The sequence below is a fragment of the Schistocerca americana genome, chromosome 2, assembly GCF_021461395.2.
Source record: "Schistocerca americana isolate TAMUIC-IGC-003095 chromosome 2, iqSchAmer2.1, whole genome shotgun sequence".
Taxonomy (NCBI): Eukaryota; Metazoa; Arthropoda; class Insecta; order Orthoptera; family Acrididae; genus Schistocerca; species Schistocerca americana.
The window spans coordinates 20,259,578-20,285,600 of NC_060120.1; the positions used below are offsets into that span (position 1 = coordinate 20,259,578).

The following is a 26,023-nucleotide window of genomic DNA, read 5'->3' on the forward strand; positions in this document are numbered from 1 at the left end:
CTCCTGACAACTCTTAGCAGGGGCACAGTATACTATATACATAATATCCCAGGAGGAATGGTCAATAGTCAGGTATATGACAGACTGACGATGTGAAGCAAAAATGTGTGGTAAACATGGGCTCTAAAATGTATACCTTAAAAGTTTGGCTACTACTTCATCTCTAATACTGTAAAAAAACTACTTCTGCAATGGTCATATAGAAAAAAAACAAGGCAAAAAGTGTCCTCTACACATGGGCTCTAAAGTGCTTATCTTAAGAGCAATGAGCGCTAGTTCATCTTCACTATTGTGAAATTCATCTCTTCTGCTGAACAAGTGCTCATAGCTCTTAAGGCATGCATTTTAGAGCCCATGTTTCATTGACAAATTTTTCTTGTTTTGGTAAATACTACCTCTGCCCAAAATACGGAAAGCAAAGAGCATACAGTAGAAGTAGTGTGTTCACAGTATCGAAAATGAAGTACTCATAGCTCTTAAGATTTGTGTTTTAGAGCCCATGTTTACTAGACTTTTTTTTGCTTCAAGTGATCATTCCAGTCATATCCTGAACTGTTCTTCGTTCCTCCTGGGACACCTGCATATTTTGTCAAGTCAGGGAAAATTGGGAAGGAGGCGCATGTCATTCAGAGACCAAGTTGAGAGGGACCCACTTGTGAGCATGAGGGGTGCCATAAATGTCACTAGACAGTGATCCACTGCACGTGTACCGAATAGCGAGGAAGATATTTCTAATTTAGATATATTTTTACCTGTTTCAGTGCTCCATTCTATCCAATGTATAGGAAAAAAATATTTTTTCCAGTTAAAAAACTGAATACATGTTTGCACAATCTGCACTCATTTATGGAAGATCACACAGTGGGAAATAAGCAAATAATTTTACATTCTTCTTTAACACAGCCAAAATATTATTTCAGTGTAAATATTTAAACATACATGTGAATGATAAAATCGAAAACACAATATTTATATATACTGACAAACTTACAGTTTATTGAAGAACATAAATTTTGGCAATGTACATATCCTGTGTTGATTTTATGTCCTTTTGTGTACCTAACCACTTTCTGTGTTCAGTCTTCTCATTTTACATACAAAAATACAAAACCATACATATTTTTTCAGTATTTGCAAGACCTGAGCTACATGAAAACATTAAAGCAAATGGGAAAATGCATATATATGTGTATAAAAATAACTACAGTCATTCAGCATTTGTGAAGTGTCAGAGTATTGGCTTTGCACAGCCACTACGGACACAATGAAAAACGGGAGGTGTAGTCTGAAAACTATTACAAATAATGTAACTTGATGAAAATCTGAGATGCAGTTATATATTATTATTGGTATATGTGAATGGACAGGCATGACTCTTAAAATCACCGTGGCAGTAAAAAGATTAAGAAAAAAATACAACTGTATGTTAAAAAAAAGTATGAGACTGACAGATAAATACAAATGAGCGAGGCACACTAAGCTAGAATTGTTCAAAATCATTAAAGTTCCACTTCTTACTTCAAATCTTGTACTTTAAGTAATTTATATACAAATCTTATCAGTTCCATAGAAAGCAGTGGTTTAAACAAAATAACGATCTCTATTTGCCTCTAACGTATCCCCAGAATTTCTGAGCACATCATATACATTAATTATTTATAATTGTGGTGCTATACAAAATGATAACACATATTTAATGTAAGCAAAGGAAATATATTTTCTGTCTCTTTTCTTCATATATACAATGTACCTCATTGTAGGAAATGAATACCAGCCACGAATGTATCACTGTTTCTAACAGCTGGAGACACATTCTGTATCACTAAATTGCTCACATACTGAGCAAATTCCAATAATTTTACTACAGTGGATTAACAAACACATTTCACTTCTTGCACTCCATGCATACTTAAGACTTTAGTCTACATAAACATACTGTCTTAAAGTGCACATTTTTCTTATGACAATATCACATACTTACACTATCTACGCACTTCAAGAAGTTGTTCTTTATCGATGTTTTGATTTCCTCTTCTTTTTTGAAGTTTTAGCTTTGTTGCGATGATGTCTTCTTTTACTTCTTCCTTGAGTCTTTCTGCTCCTACCACCATCTGACTCACTACTAGAACCATCATCGGACTCTGATTCTGACTCACTTTCACTACTCGTTTCTGCATGGCGTGATGATTTCTTTGAGCGCCTATGGCGTCTACGGTGTGATTTCTTTTTTCTTTGTCGTTTGAATGAGGAATCGTCTGATGATTCTTCCTCAGAGCTACTAGAAGTAACAGAACTGGAACTCTCATCAGAACTATCTTCATCTGAGGTCTCATCTCTGGAACTGCTGACTGAACGTCCTCTTTTCTTATTAGATTTTGAGCTAGTTGGTTTAACATTCTTCTTTGTTTCATCAGTAAAATCCTTTTCTGCCTTCTGTCTTTTCTTCTCAGAACCAGTAGACTGATCTTCAATACTACCAGATCTCTCTCGTTTCTTTGGTGGTGATTCTGCTTTCGTTGTTGATGAAGCTGACTTTCTATCTGTTTCACCTCGTTTTTCCATTTCAACTGTTTCATCCGCATCACTTTCAGCAGATGAAGAGGCATCATAGTCAGGTTCAAAATTGGCTTCATCCAAAGTTGATTTTTTGCGGTCACTGGCAAGTCTTGGGTTTCTCCTGAGACCTTTACGTGCTTTATCTTTTGTCACCTCACTAACTGTGTCAGTTTTGGAATTGTTTGTGTTACTGGTTGTTTTCAAATTTTCTTCTTCTTGTTGCATTTCACTTTCGTTAGATGGATTAGCTTTGAAATCTTTTGATGCCAGTGGATCTGTTTCTCTCAGAGGTTCTTTATCCACAATACTTTCATCTTCATCCTTCTTCTCCTCTTTCTCCACTTTCTGTTTGTGTTTCTTTACTTTCTCTTTTTTATGTTTCTTCTCTCTCTTTTTGCTTCGTTTTAACTCCCTATCAAACACAGACTTCTTTCTATTCCTACTTTCACTTCCAGATCTTCGTGTCTTACCCTTCCTCTTTGTCTTGTGTTTTGCTTTACCACCTTCCACAGATTTTTCTTTCTCCCTTTCCTCCCTCTGCTTGAATTTTTCACTTCTTTTTTCCCTGCTCAAACTTCGCTCTCTCCTTTTCTCAGGTGTCACATTTCGTCTGTCTCGCTGTTCTCGAGTATCTGTTCTTTTTGTAGACTCCACATATCGTCTTTCCCTATCATTGTCCACATATCGTAGTTCCCGAGTTTCTCTCTCCCTTCTGCTTCTGGAGTCTACATCACCATATTTTCTTCGTAAATCAATTGTATCAGAATGTTTACGATCTCGTAGGTCCACAGGAACCTCATATCTCCTGTCTAAAATATCTGGGTAACGAGACATATCCTTGAGTTCTCTCCCACGATCAATAGGTTGCAGTTTCATATGAGGCGTCCTAGATCGTGATCTGGAAATAGTGCGTCTTCGCTCTACGGCACTCTTGAGCCCCTTTCTACTGGTATGTTTTGATATTCTTTCTTTTTCCCTGCTGTCGCTCCTACTCCTGTTTCTTAAGAGTTTCCGTCGTCTGTCATCTTTATCACTGTAGCTGCCCTGTTGAAGCACATCGTGCCTTTCTTTATCTCGTCCATCTTCCTTACTTTTGGTAATTTCTGAATCAACTCTTGCTCCCAGACGCTCTTTTGCAGATATCCTTTGTGGTGAAGTGTTTTCATTTCCCTCACCCCATGAACTTGTAGAAGCAAATTTAGATCTGTCTAACTTAGTTTTACTCTTACTAATATTTGCTACTGACTGCACAGGAGAGACTTCCACAGACCGTTCTGTATGACCTGCAATGGGTATTGTAATCTGTATAGAATTGGCTGTTTTTCTTGCTTCACGTGCATCTTTTTCCATTAACTTTCTCTTATCATCAATTAATTCTGAGATAGCTGTATCTCCTGAAATTCTTTTATCTTTATCTGTGGCAGCATAAACCTTTCTTTCAGCAGGTAATTTCTTCATTGGTTCAATGGGACGAATAGCATTAATTGCTTTCTGAAAAATTGCATTCTCAGCACGTTTTAGAACTTCAGATGTAACTATTTTTCCTGATTTTTCAGAAGATGCAGAATTGCTAATTCTTTCATCACCACTTTTATCTTCATATGTTTGACTGGGAATTTCCTCATCAAGCTCCCACTTCGAAGGTTCTGGCAGTGGAGCCAGCATTACATTAGGTCTTGTCTCAGTTGTTTGATCCGTATCTAAGGATGACATTGCTTTAGATTCGGATTCCGTTTCTTCTTTCTTTATTGCATCACTGTCATCATCTTTCACATTCTCTCCAGTTTGTACCTCATTTGCTTCATTTTCTGTAACTTCACATGCCTCTGCAACTTCAGTGCTAGTTTCTACTGCTTCTGAAAGTACTTTTACATTTGGAATGACTTTGCCATATCTAGCCACAACAGTATCATCAATTCTAGCATCATCAATATCGGCATATAGTCCATCAATAATGGTGGATGATGCAGGCGCATCAAAGGACCTAAGCAATACTCCTTTTGCCTTATCTGTGATCACAGTACTAATGGGAAGAGGTTTTGATTTTTCTTCTACTGGTTGTGGTTTCGAAAGCAATACAGGACATGGTTTTTCGGGAGTGTGGGATTCCGATAGTTCTGAATTTTCTTGAATTTCATGTTCCGGTTTGTGAACAACTTTGATTGGTCTTTCAGTTACATATTTTACCTTTTGTTGTCCCTTTCCACCTTCAATTCCTTCCTTCCGAATATCTCGTTTTTCCTTCTGTTTCTTTTTCTTCTTCCTATCACCATCACCGTCTTTCTCTTTCTTTTTCTTTTTCTTCTCCTTACTTTTCTTCTCCTTGTCTTTGTCTTCTTCTCTTTTAGTTTTATCCTCTTTTCTAATTCTATCTTTTTCAATTCTACTTTTTTCAGCTCTATCTTTTTCCACCCTATCTTTTTCCACTCTCTCTCTTTCAATTCTCTCTTTTTCCACTCTCTCTTTTTCCACTCTTTCTTGTTCCACTGACGGTTCCTTCCTAACTTCCACAAGAACTCTTTCCCGTTGATCCTTCTCACGATCTTTTTCCCTCTCACGAGTAACATCTAAAGCTGAAAGAGGTTGTTGTGATGAATGGTGATTTTCCTTTCCTCCATCACGCTGCATATTTCTTCGTCTGTTACCATGGCTACCATTCCTACCATGTTTGTGATGTCTTTCACCACTTGAATACCTTTCCCTACTACCCCCGTGCCTAAGAGGTGAAGATGACTGCCTTCGCTTCTTGGTGTCAGGTGAATTGTATGCAAAGGATTTATACTCGTAGAAACGATGATGATCTGCTTCGTAATAATCCCTGTCATGGACTCTCTCCCTATCGTTATTGTCTCTGTCCTTGTCCCGAGTTCTATCATTGACATCCTGCTCACGAACTGCACGTATGCTATCCCTGACAACTGGAACTTCATTATCCCTTTTTCGTACATCCCAGTCTCTATCTCTTACAGCAAAATCACGGTCCCTGTTTCTTACATTTGTTCCCGGTATTTCTCTCTCACGTGTGACTGTATTATTTATATCACGTGTCACAGGTAAAACATCTCGCTCACGCACACCTGGAGGAATAACCTCTCTTTCCCTATTACCCGTAGTGTCTCTATCTCGTGTAGAACCAATGTAGTTCATAGGTTCCGGCTGACGATGGTCCACACCAGGTGGTGTTAAGAATTCTTCAGGTGGTTGCCGATTATCATAACCAGGCTGTCTTTCATAGCCACGGTCATACCTCTGTTGGGGCTTGTCAAATGAGACCAATGTTGGCAATTCTGTCTCAGTGCCTGGGGGAGCCACATCTGGATAGCGATCATAGCGGCGGTAATTTGCTTGCGCACTGAATCGTGTTATGTTTGCTGGCACAGTATGTAATGGTTCAATGCGATGGTGAACTTCTCGGGTAGAGGCAGGTTCAGGAAATCTGTTATCACTGCCAAACCTGTACAGCAGAAGAGTACAGAGTATATAAGAAACACAAATATATAAAAAGTTCATCTTAAATGTGAAAGAATGTGGCCTACCATTCACAAAAACTATTTCTTGCCAAAGTCTAACAACAAAGAAAAACAAAAATTTTATTTCCAAATTTATATATATTCACTATTTTTTTAGATTAGTATTGACACTGGTAGTACATTGCAACTTGAGATCTTTCTTACAAACAAAGCACTGTCAAATGTGGCAGTGTTAGAAGTATCAGAAAAAAATCCTGAATCCTGGGACTGACCAGAACCTAGCCATAAAGCTTTTGGATTTGTTGTCTGACACTTACCCTTAGAGCCACAAAGTAGCATTGTATACTTACCAACAACACTAAAAAATTACGGGAAAATTAAGTAGTCAAGTTTTTGTGAAAGGTAAGGCAGCACATGTAAATAGTTCTGTCCTTATTACATATAGTGCATTTTAGCAAAATGTAGAGACATCTCAATTTATAAATAGATGAAAGGGATGAAAGGGTGCATTAATAGGAAATGATAAGGAGCTTTATATAATTACTGTAATAAAAAGTTTAAACAAATGAAAGTGAGGCAGAAAATGGTGATTTTGGGAGTTTTAGTTTCGTTGTATACCTTATTGTGTACTATACTTAACTGAAAGTCAAAGGAGGGAGTATGAAATTTTATGAAACAGTTACATATATATACAGAAACACACATTGTGTCCAAATGATGACTTTAATAATCAGAATACCATCTCTACAAATTGAAATTAATTTAACAAACAAGAGGCTCAAATGAAATTTACATCCATCCATGTTAGAGTAATTGTATAATAATGAATTAGAGCACAATAATAGCAGAGGAGATGCACAATTAAATTGAAATACAGTTCACACCAATAGCAGTTGTTTTGAATGTGACTTCTAGCTTTAATGTATTTACTTTAAATCTTTTGCACAACATATTAATCTGAGCCATATGTACAAACATAAAAGCAAAAGAGTAGAGGAGGATCAAATAAACTGTAGAGTGGAACGAGGGAGATGTTTGAGAGCTCAAATATTTAGTATATCTACTATGTCGGAAAAAGAGTCCAAACTATTAACATTATTACATACAGCTAATTTGGAGGAACAATGGAAGCTGGACTATATGCACAATTCAAAGCAAAGTTCTTCATACTCTGTAATTCTTTTTGGAGACTGCATCTAAGTGGAAACTAACATGTAACAAACATCATCTCTAACAATTAAATTACTGTTAAATTTGTTTAATGGCATTCTCTCCAGAAATATACAAACAATAACCTTCTGTTTTCCATTGGTGTTGCAAAATTGTTCAGAAAAGGTAATTTTGTTGCATTTGAAAAACTTGAAGATACAGGTGATTTTCATTCCATCACAATATCACTAGTACACAAATCAATAGCAACATGTGCTACAGTTGTACATAATTTAAAAACATAAAGAGCACTACAGACTGAAACTGTTATTTTCTTCAGTTATTTGACATTTGTTTGCTTATGATCCAACACAATTAAAAAATCTTATATATTAAAACAAAAAATATTAATACAGTATTATTCTTTTAAATAAGTTGGTTGTGATTCTTAAGAGGCTTAAATTTTCTTAATAGAAAGCTTCAGATGATTGTAATAACCATATATGAAAAATTCTCAATAGCTAAACCCTGTTCTTATAATTTTATGTAAAATCAATTACAGAAGTGCGGGAAAAACAGGATACTTTAATCATCCTCTTGGACAAATGCATTATAGTGGTATGGTTTACTCAAGCCATATTTCTCTGCTGATGTCACAGAATATAAGAATTATGGTACCATATTACAAATATTATTTTTACACTGATGTGAATTTCTGAGCATATGTGCAGTCAGTGTCATGATATGTAATTCCTCAACAAATGCTTTCTTTGCATCATCAGACAGCAGAAATAAAATACACTACATTACTAAGAAAAATACATTGTGAAATACACTTGGTGCAAGCTTTGTAGACAAAATGTAGAAATTCATGATGCCTTGTACAGTATTATCCATATTATAAGAAAATTCTTTGTACCTACATTTGATAAAGTTTTATTTTTAGAAATTAAGTACATGGCAGAATCAAAAATTTGTGTTTTTGCATTATCGTGAATTAATACATGACAGAAAGTCCTTTCACTTTCTCAGAAATCACTTATGGTACAAAGTGAAGAAATATTAAATCATTTTAACTCACTAAATTTCTAAAATTTGTAGGAAAAACCTATTGCTACACATCGGTTGAATCTGTGATTTATTGTTTTGTGAGGTTACAGGATTAAGCTACAGACTCTGAATAACTGAACAGACAGCAGATAAAGTTTTCAACACCTGTCACCACCATTGTCCTCTAAAGTTAAAACTTCTGATTGCTATGACAGGCAAGTGGTCTGCTTTATACACGAGTCAACTGTATCCAGAAAATTCTAGAGATAGGGCAAACTGACGCACATGCAGAAAGGCGAGTTCAGCAGGCCACCACAAGCTGTTACACCATGGGTGTCATGACATCAACAGGCATGAAGAGCCATTCCAATTGAACTGTAACTGTCAAAGTTTTCCTATGTTTCCTATCAGTTTCGAAAGCTCATCCCCATGGCCTACTCAGTGTGTATCTCTGTCCTTTGTTGAAATTATTCTATTGGAATCAAATCTTGTCTATGTCTTTTATAGCAGAATCCTAATATGTGACCTGGACCAAGAATCTCGTTACCTCTGATAATATTCTGTCATCCTTCATCTACACAAAGTTCTGATACGACCAACTTTTCTAGCTGTTTTTGTTTCATATGACAATTGTTTTAGCAAATAATTTGGCTAGTGGACAGACTGTCTGTCCTACATAAATTTTTGCCACATTTGCAATGAATGCCACGCACATCTGGCACCCTGCTACCTAAGTTGTATTTAATGGTGCTTAACTTTTCTTGAATTTTCTGAGTGATTCCGAACAGCAGTTTCAGCTCATATATCTGGAGAAAATACCCTAATGTGCTATTTATTACAACACAGTAGTAGGAAATTAATGCTACCGTCTTGACTCCTTCTGCTGAGTTACAAAGTGTCCTCTGCCAACTGCATCTGACACTGTCCACACTGATAACCTGTCTTCAGTGATTTAGTTATGTGGAAGATGGTTGTTGTCAAAAACAACTTATTCATTGTGCACAGGACAGAGGGAAGTACTGAGTTGGCTTGAAACTTTATAACATTTTATCAAGCTACATTCCTGTGAAACATTTAGGACAACCTAATGTATGAATTATTAACAATTTAAATAGCGTGACTGCTGAGAGAGAAATTATCAAACAGTCTTTGAAAATGTATTGAAAAATATTTATTGGGGGTGCAGACCAAAATGCAACACTACAGAAATGAAGTCATTGCAATCATATATTATTACTCACCTAAAAATCACAAAAAGAGAAAAAAATGATGAAACTTTTATGATAAAAACCAGAAATTCTTCGATCCATATAATCACACATTTGCAACATGTATTTCTCTAATAAATACATTAAACCAATTGTTGTATTGTGCTAAACAGCAGTCAAGTTCAGGACAAGTGCACTTTGCAATCCTGGGTTTATCCTGTATGGTTTTGAGCATTATATACCACAAACAAAATGACTTTTAATCTCACAGTTGGAATATGGACAGGCTATCATAATAGTACATCATCACTGAGAGAAACTGTTTTCTTCCAAATCTGTGGCTCTGAAGCACACCTATAATTTATTCAGTTTATTGGAAATAGATTTTTTTAAATTATTGAAGGATAATTGATGATGGACAGCCACTCAAGTGAAGATGATACAGCCTTAAATACTCACTAGGTGGCTGCAGATATAATTATACGGCTAAGAACAAGTTTACTACAAATAGAAGAAGAGTGAATGTTTGAAAACTAGTGTAAAATTTTGGTACTTTGTGTGTGCCCAGGGTCTCTCGTCATTTATGTGCAGGTGAGTAACTGCTTGATTATAATTTTTATTTATTACTTTCATACTAGAATCGCCATATTTTTACCTTTAAAACAAATGATATTTGATGTCTGACAAATGTTCTGTTTAGTTTGGCAATAAATCAAGCTCACATCTGTAGCATTTTGTGAACCACAGAAAATAACTTATACTGTATGTACTTATAATAAGCATAGGCAGAATAGGAGACAATACCAGAGAGCATAATTATCCATGGAATTGTTCACAATCAAAGCAGCATTTTATAAGAATGATACTGCTTCAATGTTGTTGTTGTTGTTATCATTTTCTCAGTTCCATGGGACCATATTGACTCAGTCATGGAACTAGTCACCACTTACTGATAAAGAAACCATAAGACAATTAATAAACACAAATACAAGAAAAGCTACGACATTTTATCTAGAAAAGCAAAACATTACAGTGAAAGGCTCTATGCTCATATGAGGAACATTTGCACAGAACAGAAGGAATGTGCCACAAGAAAACCTTTCACTTAGATTTGAAAATTATAGGTTTGCTATTCACATTTCTCACATTTGCTGGATTCCTACTGAATATGGAATAGCAAAAATCTGTTGTACAGTTGTTAAGGAATTGTTATCCAAGTGCAAATTATGGGTTTCTAAAGAAATGCTGCAGTTCATTTTATTAATTACAAATCCCATGAGGAAATATGAGTGGAACAATGACAGAGAATCTGAGATTCAAATATTGGCCTCCATAAATTTCACAAACTCACATCGTTGGTCATTCTGACCATCCTTTGCTGGGCTAAGAATATTTTTTGAGAATACACAGAAATGACCCAAAATATGATACATTATGACAGACTTAAATAAAGTAGACAGTGATTATTTTGTGTTTACAAAAAACAGGAATACTCACTTTCTGCACAATATTCTAGATATTATACTTCCAAAAATGCTCTTCACCTTTCTTCAGTCCTAAGGATTTAATATGTTTGACATCAACGTGATATCAAAATTTCGCTTTTGCAAAAGTTCTGTTTTAGAAAATGTGTGTCCGTGTTTTGTTGCAATTAAGCAACAATAAATACTACCTGTGTTGTAATAATCATTGGTGTATTTTTGTTTTTTTGTTTCCTTTCTGCTAAGTAGCTAAAATGTCCAAACTTTGGATGATTGTTAGTAAGAAAAATCACGATCAATGAAGTATGAACCTTATGGCTGCAAAAAAACACACAGTGTTTTTGTTTCCTCATTCACCTCTTACTGCGATGTCATCAATCCAAAGACTGTTTTGAACACCACAGTGCTTTAATAGACATTGTCCTGCTGGATGTGGTTTGCTTTAGGCTTCCTCCAACCTTTGATATGACCTACCAAGCCAGCTATAGTGGAACCTACAATTTAATGTCGATTCCAAACTACAGAGTAACTTGACATTTTTCACATCAACAAACATTGCCAGAGGTGAAAGCAGTGATAAGTGACAGATACAAAACCTAAGATTGAGCTTTGGAATTGCAACTTGGCACTTTTTCATTGAACAACAGAGCCGAGCATTATATGCAATGAATAACCAATTCTGACCTCCGAAAGCAAATGTGAAAAAATATCTGAAATCCTTAAAGATAACAAAATAGTCTTAACCAATTGAGTCTAAGTATAACACATAATTCTGGAAGTGTCAGCATTACACAATTTGAAGAATTTGAAATTAATAAGAGGACAATCACATGTGTTTCTGTTGGGCTCCCAAAACAGGGTGGAGACAAAATGGCATTGTCAGAGTCTCCAAACATCAATGCTACTAGAAAATTGCAGCAGCAAGATAACTAAATGGGATTAAAAACTGCCACTGCCACTGCTGTAATGATAAGGATACACTTATAGGACATATCCTGAAGCATGTAAATCTGTTATTGAAATATCAAAGCTCAAATATAGTAAGCAGGTTCATATGAATGTAGAGAGCAGTAGTTATATACAAACATTAGGATTTGTACAAGATAGATTAAAGTTTTCTTCAACAGCTTAAAAATAAGATTTTAACCTTAGAAAATATCATAAAAAATCTGGTAGTTGACAGAGATAACTGTCATTGACTTCAAAATAATATCAGTACATGTCATCAAGAACCACAGTTGCTTTCAGAGGAGTGAAAGTTATACACAGACCAGTGATTAGCAAACTCAGCAGAAGGAGAGAATAACATTCTACACCAAGATTGCAGAACAACTGAAAGGGTTATGTCTGCTGATGAGAACCCGGTTTGAGACAATTACTGAACTGGAAAAGAATCATATGCATCCAATTTAATCACTGCAACAGAAGAAGATCACAAAAATCCTGCAGTGATCACTTACTTTGCATTCATCTGAAAGAAGACTTTCACTACCAACATCTCCCGAGGTCAGTGCTGGAACAGGCCATATCTGAAGGAAGGTGGTTTGTCACTGCCTTCCACTGATATGTAAATGATGCATCAGAAGTATAACAGTATCATGTGGATGATTACATGGTTTCTTGTGCTGTGTAGTGTTCTCATTAGGGATGAGTATCGAGTGAAAGACATCAAGAGGCAGAAACACTGTACTACAATACTTGTTAGAACTACTGAAAAAATTAATGTGAACTATCAAGTTCACCATGTACATCTGTAATAGAGACGAGTACCAATTCTCTCTCACATCTTCAACTCTAAGTTGTTGATGCACAATTTGGCTACCCGATACTGTGTATAGATACCCCTCCTCTCCCTGTTGCTCAAATTTTAACAAAGAAAATTTTCGGCCACCACTGGAACATGAATAACAGTTGTTTGTGATCTAGTAAATAATCTTAGCAATGGGTCCTCATGAAATGCAAAGCGATAACTACATCACCAAAAGCTTTGTGGTAAAAATATCACAGTAAAATGCTTTGAATATTAACATCTCTCACTTCACATGTGCAAAAATGTTACAATTATCTGAATGAAAACATCTCATGAAAGATGGTAACTATCTTACAGTATATCCAATTGGCAGAATTCTGATGAGTACAGTAGTATGTAGCTCACCTAGAATGAGGTCTGTAACTACAGAAAATTTCAAAATTGCAGTAACACATTTGCTGGTAAATATGTTTCACAGAGAGCTGAAGGTCACTTGTAATGCATCAGGTTACCTTCACGCACTTAAATCCTAGTATTATGATGTTTCATGCAGGTATTGGATTCATCCAGATACGTGTCAAAATGTTTTCCTGTAATTTATTTTCTCTCTCACGTGAATGCCCCCCCCCCCCCCCCAACACCCCTACACACACACACACACACACACACACACACACATACAGAGAGAGAGAGAGAGAGAGAGAGAGAGAGAGAGAGAGAGAGAGGTGCAAATGATGACTTGAACTGAATAGTACTCCACTCAGCAATTGGGCTCTTCTGAGATGGCAGGACATGCAGTGGTAGAAAAAAAAATAAAAGATAACAAACAATTTCAGTAAACCCTGCAATTCCTTCTACTTATATGTCCATCCTGCCTATGAGTGTCAGTAAATAAAGACATTACAAATAAGTGAGACACGTGAAGACAAAACAGCATTGTCTTGTGTGTGTGTGTGTGTAACAGATTTTTCAAAGAGGCAATAATAATATACATAAACCTCAGAGCATTTCTATAAATTTCCAGTGTGGCTGACGGATATTAATTTATCTGACGACACTGCTCCCTAAAATATTATTTACAATTTGTCTTCAGCTGAGACTGCAAAGCATTTTGAATAATGAACATAATAACTTCAAAAGATCATAATTTTTGCCATGTGAAGAGTTTGACCTCTAAAGGACCATAAATTCAGTACTTATGTCGTAGAAATAACAATACACAACTAAGTGGATGGGGGGGGGGGGGGGGGGGGGGGCACTTGCCTTCTGTGAGCTGTGAGGCAAGACTACACTATTTAAGTGACAGAATTGGTCAATCAGAGTTATAGTTATTTAACTCCCACTGATTATATTATATACAGCATTAATTTAGTACATGGTAATAGGTCACCAGTAAGTCATACCTCTAGTACACAAAGTAAGCAATACACACACGGGTAGCACAGTCATTGTTTCACTGACAGATACTGAGTCAGTCCATTCTATCCAAATTCACAATATGTGACATCAGATTTTGTGGATGGAAAATGAACTGTAAGAAATTATCATTTTTCTAGAATATATATCAATGCTCTGAATCTCACATTTGACTTGTTCACATATTATACAACAGCTTGGTCTCCTGGAGCACATGTATGAAAATAGCTGAACACTACATAACAAAATAACATATACAGAGCAAGGGAAAACTAAACGATATTACATGCTATTTTGCTTCAAAATAAGTAATGTATTATAAGAACAAAACTTTCAGGATAAGAAGAATATCAGGAACTGCAAAATGATTGATTTTTCTTCTAGTGTTACCAGAAATAGGCGCACGCGCGTGCACACACACACACACACACACACACACACACACACACACACACACACAAGCTTTGGACAGTCACAGTAACAGGTAACAATGTTTAAACTACCAACTATGAAATAACGAAAAAGAAGTATCATGACAATAGCTGGCCTGGCAATTCGTCCCTTCCACAACCTGCATGCTTTGTAATCAGGTGGGCAATCAGTATCAGGTACATCTATTGTGGAAAGATGGCAGATGAGTTGATCTGAAATGGCAATTCATGGTGCATGTGCAAAAACATTTTTAAAAATTTGTGCACACTGTCAGTTGTCTTGCTAGAAAATTTTTGTTGTGAACACTGTATTCTCACTGAAATGTGGCCTCCAAGATGCAAAGCCAAAATGCAAGAGCTGATTATGTGACCATCATAATGGTGATTGTACAACATTACCACCAGCAACACTGCTATGGGAACTCGATTTTCGGATGTGGATCACATGTTTTTAAAAACAATAAAAATAAAAACTGAGAAAATAAAATTGAGTAGGCTAACTCTACATTTACACCTGAATATGTGGCAAAATGCACATCATGTTCCATTATCAATCCCCTCACTTCTGATAGTTCCACAGGCAGTATATGGGAAGAATGACTGCTGATAAGTCTCTACACAAGCTCCAATCTATCTGGTTTTACCTTTTGATAATGTATCTTACTGCTATACAATGTTAAGCAAAAGTAATTTCTTAATTCATATACCAAAAGACTATGACACAATGAGACCCAACTCATTTCCTGGAAAATATATACTTTTGAGAGAAAGAGGACTATCTCTATGCTATCTTCAACGTGCCACTTTCCTGGACGTAACCTCCTCCTCTCTGATGGCTCCATCCGCACCTGTTCGCATTAAACCCACCAACCACCAACAGTACCTACATTTTGGCAGCTGCCATCCCTTCCACACAAAAAAGATCCCTCCCGGGCACGATCCTCCAGACCTAGTCCGCAAACAGATTTCCTCCATCATATCCCCACACATCCCCAATCCTTCCACCAACTTCCCACCCCTTCTAAAGTGGTGTTCCATTGCCCAACCAACCTCCACAACATTCTAGTCTAAACTATGCCACTCTCAATCCCAAGTATCCCTGTGAAAGACCCAGGTGCAAGACCTAGCCAATCCACCCACCCAGCACTTACTATTCCAGTCCTATCACAGGCTTATCCTACCCCATCAGATACCGGGCCATCAGTGAAAGCAGCCATGTCTTATACCAGCTCTGCTGCAATCACTGCACAGCTTTTTATATTGATATGACTACCAACCAGATGTCCACTTGGATGAATGGACCACGGCTAAACTGTGGCCAAAAGCAAAGTCGACAGTCCAGTGTCATAACATGCAACTGAACATAACTTGCTAGATTTCAATGGCTGCTTCACAACCTAGGTCATTTGGATCCTACTCTCTACCACCAGCATTTCTGAACCACACAGTTGGGAGATATCCTTACAAACTATTCTTCACTCCCAAAATCACCCCAGCCTCAACCTATGGTAACTTACTCTCCTCACAGCCTCCACCCAACAGTTTCCATCTCCTATGTTCTATCACCCTCTCCTAATTCAGATCCCCTCACCATAACTGTGCTCGGTCTCTGTCAACATAGCCAACAATCTGTTCCCTTCTCTGTTCCTCTCCTTTACTGCTGCCCCCCCCCCCCCCCCCTCACCCCACCTCCCAGCACTGCGACTTGGACCCTTGTTCTGCACCTAGACACTGAACACTCCGTCAAGCAGCACTGACTCCTATCACTTCCCCTTCTCTGTCTCACTCTGGATTGTTGCTTACACTTGACGCAAGCAACACAGTTGCATTCTCACAGGAGATAGCACTCATGTGTGCACAAGGTGTGCCTGCACGTTTGAATGTGTGCATATTTTCTTTTCTGAAGAAGGCTTTGTCTGACATCTGAATGTGCAACAGTCTTGTCTTTGTGTATGCCTGCAGCTCAAGGTGTCCCTTTATGACCAGTAGTAACCCATCCTTTTGGTAGCATAGTTGACAAATGCGATTGCCGGCTTTCTCGACATATTCCATTGATGAATGTCGCAACAAGGCAATGCCACCACTTGGCTGACCACCCAACAAGAGTTCATCAAAATAGCTGACATTTCAGCCTGGCTGGCAACTGTTTAAAGTGGATACAAGAAATATTTTCAAATTTTATCTTGGATTAAATGGTAGGAACCCCCCCCCCCCCCACACACACACACTTAATAGAGTGTCCACCTAGTTTATTGCTTTGCGATAAGGCATTTGTCCAGTTTTTCCTCAGAAATACACTGTGGTGAATGCTGCAATTGTGTTAAGCATTTAAATAGTCAGCTAACCAATCAAGAACTCAGAGTAAATTTTTTCAACTGGTATGATTCAATCAGGATGTAAACACATTTCAGCCATCAAGCAACACTGATAAGATATAGTAACAAAGAAATTTATGCTAGAATTCATCCATTACTTGAGTATCATGAATTTTTTATTTACTTTTACCTCTCACTGCAGTAACTTCAGAAATTATTTTTCAGTTCTGGATTTTATCTGAAACTTCCTACTAACTTACAAATGTGATGATTATTAGAGGTTCTGCTGCATTTTCTTTATTAATCATCACTTCAGGTTTCACTGAAGAGGGCGTGACAAGTCAAAATCTAAGGATATGCCTTCTTTAACAAGGCTGTAGTATGCTCAAGAGTGCTACAAGAGACTCTGAAGTGGAATTTTGAGGAATCATCTAATTCATGGATACCACGATAGAGTAATCATATGATATTAACAGCAGGCCACACTTGATTTGTTCTATTCAAAAAGCACCTTTATTAATACAGCAAAACATAACATGAACACTGTTGAATTTTGTCTTCTACATTTGTTACTGACACAACAATTACCCACAACTGCACTACTCACAGCATGCAGCATGTTATCATAGATAGATGTAGAAGTAACTTATGGAGAGAACAAGGGAAATGTGTGGCTGTTGCTGTTCAAACTGAATATTAATGCCCTGGCAGAGAATATTAATACTAACCTCAGAATTTTTGCAGATGATGCAGCTGTCTATAATTAAAAGCAGTGTAGAAAAATCTGTACAAATATCTAATCAGACTTTGATAAGATTTCAAAGTTGTTAAAGACTGGGAACTTACTTAACGTGTTCATAAATGCAAAACAAGACTACAGTACCACTGAATCACAACTGAAACCAGTCAATGCAAATATCTGGGTGTAACAATTTGTGGGGATAATAAGTGGAATGATCATACAGGGACAATCAATGAATATGGAACACTTCAGTTTACTTGTAAAATACTGGGAAAATGCTACAAAGGATACTGCTTATGTAACTCTTGCATTACCAAACATATGCAAAGAAAGGCAGCACTAATTAAGACAGGCATGTTTGCCTCATGTGAAAGCATCACAGAAATGACAAAAACCCAAACAGGGAGATACTTGTAGATAAACACCACGTATCCTGCAAAATTCAACATACAAAGTTCCAAGCACCACAATCAAGTGAGGAACCTAGCCCCACATACCATTCTCTTCAAGACCATCAATACAAGATAAGATTAATTACAACACACACAGAGGCATTTAAGCAATCATTCTGTCTGCACTCCTTGAAATACTTTACATTGCTCTGTACTTTCCCTAGTCCTCCCACCCCTTTGCACCCATATGAAACACTCCACCATCATCACAACATTCAGTGAGGATTTATAATTTCAAAAGATCATGGGCTTTCTCTTAATCTATAAAAGCCAATTCAGATACAATAGCTGAGTATATCCAATTCATTGAATGCATTTTCTGTCAAGTACTGTAATTTCATTTGTTGCAATGTCTGACTTTGACACAAAAAACTTGCTTGCAGAATCCAAGTTCCTTCTGCTTACCCCATTATTAAAATGTCAACCTTCAAAATACGTTAAGTCTCTCACTACAAAACCCTTCATCTGAAATTAATTATTTATTTTTGAACTTTTGACCAGTCTCATCATTAGAATATTCAGGGACTTCTTAGTTGCAGCCCAGAACTGCAAACAAATCAAATATCTGTGACTAATACTCAAGACACAAATCACAATAGTATATTCATAAATACGGAAGTTGCTCAAAGAATGCTATAATGGATGGCAAATATTCAATATAAGCAAAAATAACATCAGATAAGATCAGTAGCACTCTCAATTGGTTCGTTTACAATGCATTTGTGTACAGGAAGGTACTATTACTGGACAAAAGGTGAGAAAATAAAAAATGATGTAACACAGTATTTTCACTTGTATTGAATGGCAGGTCTCTTTAAATGTAAAGAAATGCAACAAAGTGTTCACAACACAACAAAAGGTGTTAGAGTATCTGATTACAAGACTGGTGAAACATTTGTGAAACTTTTCACATTCCTTAAAGAACTGTGTGTACTTAACATCAGTACAGCATTTGGGTAAGAGAATTTGGAAACTTTCTGGGAAAGTGCAAGCCATCCTTCAACTACAAAAAATGCACTGGTGCACTCAATTCTACATCAAACCAACAAAACTTTGAGCCCTGACCAAATACACACAAGCAAACATACTCTGAGTAGATTCAGTCAGTATACACCACACAAAAATGTAAGGGAGATGGGCAGGGATATTAAATGGAAATATTTGGAAGAAATGTGTCATCGTTCTCACCAGACATTAAGAAAGAAGAAAAGAAGCTGCTCCCATCAAACATATCACATGTTGGGACCATCAAACGATAAGAAATTAGAATGTGTGCCAGGACATATAGACAGCCATTTTCCCATCACTCTCAGTCAGGGGTTAGTATTGATAGACAGTAATAGTGTTACACCATGTACTGTGCTACAGCTTGTGAAGTACATACACAGAAGTATAAGGATGGTTTGAGGATTACTTAAGCCCTTCCCCAACTAACATCTTTGACCATTACTGAATTCTTGGATTCAATAAATCACTTTGTTGATATCAATCTGCATATAATAAAATTTCTGCATTAGTAACTGGTACGGCCCAAAGTTAAAAACCTTCACAGAAGGAATGACCTCCAATTATCCTTTCTCCCTCACAAATCACAACACTAACAAGACCAATATATTTTTTGGACTTGCCTGAAAAATAATACAAACCTATTTCTTGGGCCTTTTAGAAACAAAATAACTATCTAGCTACCACTAGCCACTTGATCTGTCAAGATGATACTCTCCACAAGTGCCATTCTTAGCAACACCTACTGTTCAGAATAAGGTTCAATACTGTAGAGTAACACTGCAATACACACACTGTTTTTCTGACCCTGCAATAAGCCTTTCATTTGCATAACTGTAACCACTGAAATGAAATGATGAAATTAATTTTGAAGAATGAATAAAGTATAGCTCACAACATCAAAAAATTAAACAACAAAAGTTTTGAGCACTTTCTTTACAGTGTCAGTCCAACAAGTTCTACTCTAGCTTTAGAATACTTATTACTTGACCACTTAATCTTTTCACTTGCCTTAACTTCATATTCCCACATACCCTTTTATTTTTATAGTTTAGATTTGTTCATAATTCTGTTTGGTGATGTTTCTGGGCACTTAATGATCTTTATCTGTCTTCACCACAAGTGATTCACCAGTCATCTACCTCAAGTCTTTAATTTTACAATTACATGTACACACAAACCCTTCTTCATATGGTGGTGGTGGTGGTGGTGGTGGTGTTGGTGGTAGTGGTAGAGGTGGTAGTAGTAGTAGTAGTAGTAGTAGTAGTGGGAGAAGAATCATTTTCTTAGGTCTTAATTTCTTTTCATTTGACTTCTACATTTTATGTTTCAAACACAAATCAAAGTTTTAAATGTATTTGAAACTTTGTGCTTTTTTACACTCTTCTGCCCATGCCTAAAAGCATGAGAATAAATCTCACAATGAGTCAGCATTTTTACAGTTTGTGCATTTTTACACTCTTCAGCTCATGTCTAAATGCGTGAGTATAAATCTGACATTGAGTCTGCTTCTGGCATTCTGACCACAGTTTTTCTTTTGCAATAAAATATTTTGATCAGCTGGTTTGCTAAATCATTTATATGATGTAATATTTTGATATGTTATTCACACCAACAATTTTATTTGGCTAACAGAAAGAGACTGTACTGCATTAGTCACAGAAAAAAGTCGCCTGTAAGCTTATTCCATGAAATAAGGGAACAATGATCACAACTACAGCAAAATGAAACAAACCAAGGCAAGAGAATGTATTTTAAATTCTACACTGATATGAGACAAAGGTTGTAGAAGAGCATTAATCTGTAAATTAATTTAGTACTAAAAAGTATAATACATTTTAGTAAGATAACAGGCTTTTATCATAATTTATTAAGTGTCAAAGAGCAAACACATGGGTACCATCTCAACCCTGCAAAACTTTGTTCAATCAAACAAGCATTACTTGTACACGGCACCTATTTAGAAACCAAACCACTATTGTAATTTGCTCTCAACTTATCAAAACATCATCTTGCAGTCAACAGTTAAAATAAATCACATGACATGTGTCATGTTTCATCTGCTATTTATTTCCATACATTATCAATTTTGTCTGAAATACTTTACACGGTTCACTATATCCGAATCTAAAGAACCACACAATAGACTGAAATGCACATACATCATTAAAAATAAAACCATACTGTTCCAGAATAAAAATTATTTCTCTGAATCAAACAACATAAAAACAAATTCAAAAGTTTATGGTAGTTTGATGAGCCTCAAATCAAATAGTCATAGCACAAAAGAGTAAAATTATTATTGTAATAAAAGAGACAAAATTAATAAAAATTAATCACATCAATAGGAACATTTCATCTGGCAATCCTCTTTAGACCTGCTGGAGAGCCTTATTGTTCAAGGAAACAGTACACATATATAAAAATAAAATACACAGTTCAAAAAATATGGCACTCTTTTTGTGTAAAACTGCTCACTTCCATATTGTTCCTTTCCACAAATTCTTCTTGACTTAGAGAAATAGTACTTAAAAACAGCAAACTGTTCAGCAAGTATCACTTTCAGTCTTCCATGTCCATTCTATTGTAAACATAAGATCCACTCAGACTAAAAAAGTGCCAACATTATTCTTGTTGTTAAAGATGTTTTTAGATTACGCAATCTGAATCTAATCTCTATAGAAATCACTACGTGACTGCAGAAATATTGACATTTGACTAATCTAGTGAGCTTTAAATGCTGACCATCCGAATCAAATATGTAAGAGAACCAGACAGTAAGTCTCTCAAGAAAACTGAAAACAGAAATAAATTTTGTACACGAACTTCCATGATACAAATAAATTTAAATAATAATTTTAGTTTATTTCCATGGCTTCAGCTAACAAGACATACAATGATGCAAAAGAATCTAGTTTCACTGTACACAAAAGAAAAAATAAGTAAATGAACAGTAACTGTGCTTTAGCACCTGCATTCATAATAGATAGCTCAGTCATACAAAACAAATTTTGACATTGCTATAAAATGGAAATATACAAACATTTAAGTAATGTTTTATAAGAAATATAACTTCTTTTAAAAAATGAATATGAACACAAAATACAGCATACAATTTTTTTATTTCATGGTGTAAAGATAGGAAATACAATTATACACTCTTCAATAAATAATAAGCCAAAAAATATGCACAGAACATAATATTTGGTAAAAGAGGAGAAATTATTGGTTCACTAGACACTACAAAATTCAAATAAACTGGTGTGTGTGTGTGTGTGTGTGTGTGTGTGTGTGTGTGTCACATGAAGTTACTACTTTTATTTACACAAATAATCTATTGATTTAGCAGACATGTATAATCAAATATTTGTCAATGATAACACTAACATGCTAAATACATGAAATAATCAAGTAGAGCAGCAGCAGAGGTGTTGGATTTACCAATTGGCAAACTTTGTTAAGCTTGTCTATAAAATTTCTGTGTCACTTGCAACGAAAATGTACAGCAATGTAAAGAAATCATTAATGATGGTTCAGAACAACATTTTTAATGCAGATTACTGCTGACAACACAACTCCCTAAAATTACAGAATAGTAGTAAATTAGTTAATTTTAGCAGTTTACAACAAAATTCAGTATTTTTAAACTGGTTTCCAGTTGTATATAGTTAATATTGGCAAACACTAGTAGTTTAACCAACCTGCATTGAACTTCTCTCTCTCTCTCTCTCTCTCTCTCTCTCTCTCTCTCTCTCTGTGTGTGTGTGTGTCTGTGTGTGTGTAATGCTTTCCAACATCAGAGGAAAAAAACAGTGCTGAGCACAAATGTTTAGGGCTGGATATTAATAGATGGAACATGTGTCAGTAACTTAAAAGAAAAAGAGCTGTTGTCATTTTTTCTAATTAATTACTCACACATCTGCTTAGCAGAACACAGAAATCAATCTATGACCACCAACCTTTGTCATTGTGAATATAAATCAAGACTCTTACTGCTGCACCACTCCACTCTGTCTTATTACTGAGCTTCTCAGCACTTCAAATCAAATTATGAAATAAAGACTTACATAAATTGTCAGTTTTCTCATTATATATGAACAGTCAAATATTTTTCTCCAGACAACCTCCAAGTACCTGGGAAAAATTAAACATTTAAGTATTTGCTACAGACTACTTTCCTTAATACTATTGTACATTTGTTTTGGTGTGGATCACTGTGCTTTCTACTTGAGCAAATTATGAGTTATCCATTTGATAACATAGTTAATTCCTTTCTTCCATCTGACACTAAGCACTAACCAACTGACTGCACACACTGTTCCAATATTATGTGGTTTTTGTTAAACATTTGTTGTCTTTCTGAAATAGTTTCTCCCAGATGAGGTTTTTTTTTTCCTTTCTTTTAAGCAAGTCAAGTCACAGTAAAATAAGGGGGTTTAATACAGAGAACTTACATCTGACATCTCTCAAATATTCCCTTTTTTTCTTAAATGTACTTTATGTAATCTGTTATCTATGAACATATATCAAATCAGTTTAAGAGATATCTGCAGTGACATACAAAGTGTGATGAATTAAAGAATAGTTACATTCATAAAAGTTTTAACTGACAATTCAAGAAAGATATGGATATTTCTAGCTCAGAAACAGAAAGAGGCAATCAAATCTTGTTTTTAGGTGATCATATTGTATTCTATGTCATATCACCCAAGAAAATTTTCAAAAATATTATAAAGGTTTATGTGGCATTAATCAATGTAACTTGAAATTAATCTCTCACAAAAACAAACATGACACTTAAGAGATTTTGCAAATTATGAAAGAAAAATATACAGCAGCAAAAATATTGAGAACAATTTTCTTCAGTGATAACACCCTCTGTTTTAGAATAACTTTCTTTTACTGATAATATTGCTGATTTCATTAATATATTTGCACAAGGAAAAATTACATTAAAACACAAAGTGCACAATAATTTAAGAAAAAGATAATGCTATCATGTCTAATGAAATACAATCATTGATTTGTTCTGCTATCTTCTGAAAATAGGCACCACATATCTAAATGGGGAAAAAAAGAAAAAAAAACATATCCCTGAGATTGTATCAAAGTTAACTGACTTTCAACTAGGAGTGAAATTTCCAGTAGCTTACTAGTTATAGCGAAACTACAAAAAGCATGTTTGAAATTCCGTTCACATTTTTTTAATCTGCTACATCAATAAATAAAAATTTACATATAAGTTTAAGAGAAAAACAGTTTTTTTCTGTTTACTGTTTTGACAGTGATGGAAGTTATTAACCGTTTTATCATTTGTTTACAATATTATTTTATTGTCTTTCTTTCTTTATTTGTAGTGTTTATTTAAAGTGGCCAAAAGACTGATATTTAGAAGTACCATCTGCAGAGATTTTATTCTGCAAAGCATCGTTCCAAATTATTTAACAGCAGTTAAACAGATGTGTCTCAGAATGCATAACTCATGGTCTTAAATGAGTTGTACTAATGTTTATTGTATAAAAATTCAATTCAGGGAATTGTTAAAACCATAAGGAAACAGTGAGTTTGACTGGTACTTACGTTCAGGAGGGGCAACTCCCAGTATTGTTCATATCAGAATCCAGACTACGAATATTCGCCTTTAAAGGTGACTGTTCCAAAATATATGCGAAATCTGTTCCATTTTGAGTCTTTCTATAACATGTACTGAGAATTGCATCTCCTGAAGGTGAGTACTGCCTACACTTCTGTATCTGAGACTTTAACAAACTTTTATATTGTTATTTCTTATTTTGTAACAATATTATGAAAAGGAAAGTTGCCACTCACCATATAGAAGAGATACTGAGTCACAGATAGGCACAACAAAAAACTGTTACAAATAAATAAAGCTTTTGGCCATTAAGGTCTTTGTCTCTATTTTTGACAAAGGTCTTACAGGCCAAAAGCTTTATTTATTTGTGACAGTCTTTTTGTTGTGTCTATCTGCAACTCAGTATGTCTGCTATGTGGTGAGAAGCAACTTTCCTTTTCATAATATTGTTACATTCCATCCCGGATTTTCCATTTTTTGTTAGATCTGATTTTGGTGTTTCACTGAACAAACAACATATATACATTCCATATAATGAGATAGTTCTCTAAATAGGTAATGACAAAGCAGTATTCCTGGATGCTAAAATTAAAATTCATTCTAATTAAGTTTTCAAACTTCAGCACTGTCTGCACATTTCCCACAGACAAAGGCTCACTGCTCAAAATTGATGTGCCTTGGAGACTGTAAATATAGCCACCATATTTGGACTATACTGTGGGGCAGCAATTCTTCACAACACTTCAATGACAAGAAAGTGTTAAGAAAGTAAAAATGACTACAGAAAACGAGCACAATAACTATAGAGGACAAACAGTAAGCACATGTATGTCAACTACTGTTATGAATTCATAACTATGATTCATAATATTTACAGGTTTCTTACAAAAGGAACATTTAACTAGCAAAATTTGACTTTTGTGGATGATTGAAGCTACGGCATAGAGAAACAACAGGACATTCAATCCGCCAAAGTGGGATGCACTCTCTCACTCTCTCTCTCTCTCTCTCTCTCTCTCTCTCTCTCTCTCTCTAATGAGAAACAACAGCAAAAAGGTCAAGAGGCACCATACAAAGTAAATGGAAGAAAGTGACAGATCACAGAATATGCATACTGTGCTTATGAATGACTACATCAAACACTTAATACAATGACTCGTACATGTTCTGTTTTACTCTTTTGGTAAATGATTAATTTTTTTTCTTTTTAATTGAAATAGTGCCAAGATCAACACTAATAACTATGAACATTTTCATTTCCAGTTTTAATATATTAACAGATATCTTCAGACATGATTATAATCCACAAGTACTTCTATCTTAATATGTAAATAATGGATACATGGACACCACGAGAAATGTTGCAAAACTGTTAGTAAAATATGATATTTTACTGACATTTTGT

The 26,023-nt window shown here is 35.5% G+C and overlaps 1 protein-coding gene across 1 annotated transcript; it reads right to left on the minus strand.

The window, feature by feature from the left end:
- Positions 1-1,692: 1,692 nt before the first annotated feature.
- Positions 1,693-20,307, minus strand: LOC124596647 (zinc finger CCCH domain-containing protein 13-like). The gene is made up of 2 exons (XM_047135881.1): positions 20,207-20,307; positions 1,693-6,010 (listed from the first exon to the last, which is right to left on the minus strand). The coding sequence occupies exons 1-2, from the start codon at positions 20,305-20,307 to the stop codon at positions 2,011-2,013; spliced, it is 4,101 nt and encodes a 1,366-aa protein (XP_046991837.1). The 3' UTR covers positions 1,693-2,010.
- Between the last annotated feature and the right edge of the window lie 5,716 nt (positions 20,308-26,023).

What these genes read in the sequence shown, in the direction of transcription:
- LOC124596647 (XM_047135881.1), bottom strand. Translation starts at nt 20,307, where the DNA reads ATGATTCTTCTCCCACTACTACTACTACTACTACTACTACTACCACCT. An exon ending in CCACCACCATATGAAGAAGG is followed by an intron (nt 6,011 to 20,206) that starts GTTTGTGTGTAC and finishes TCTGCTGTACAG; the next exon opens with GTTTGGCAGTGATAACAGAT.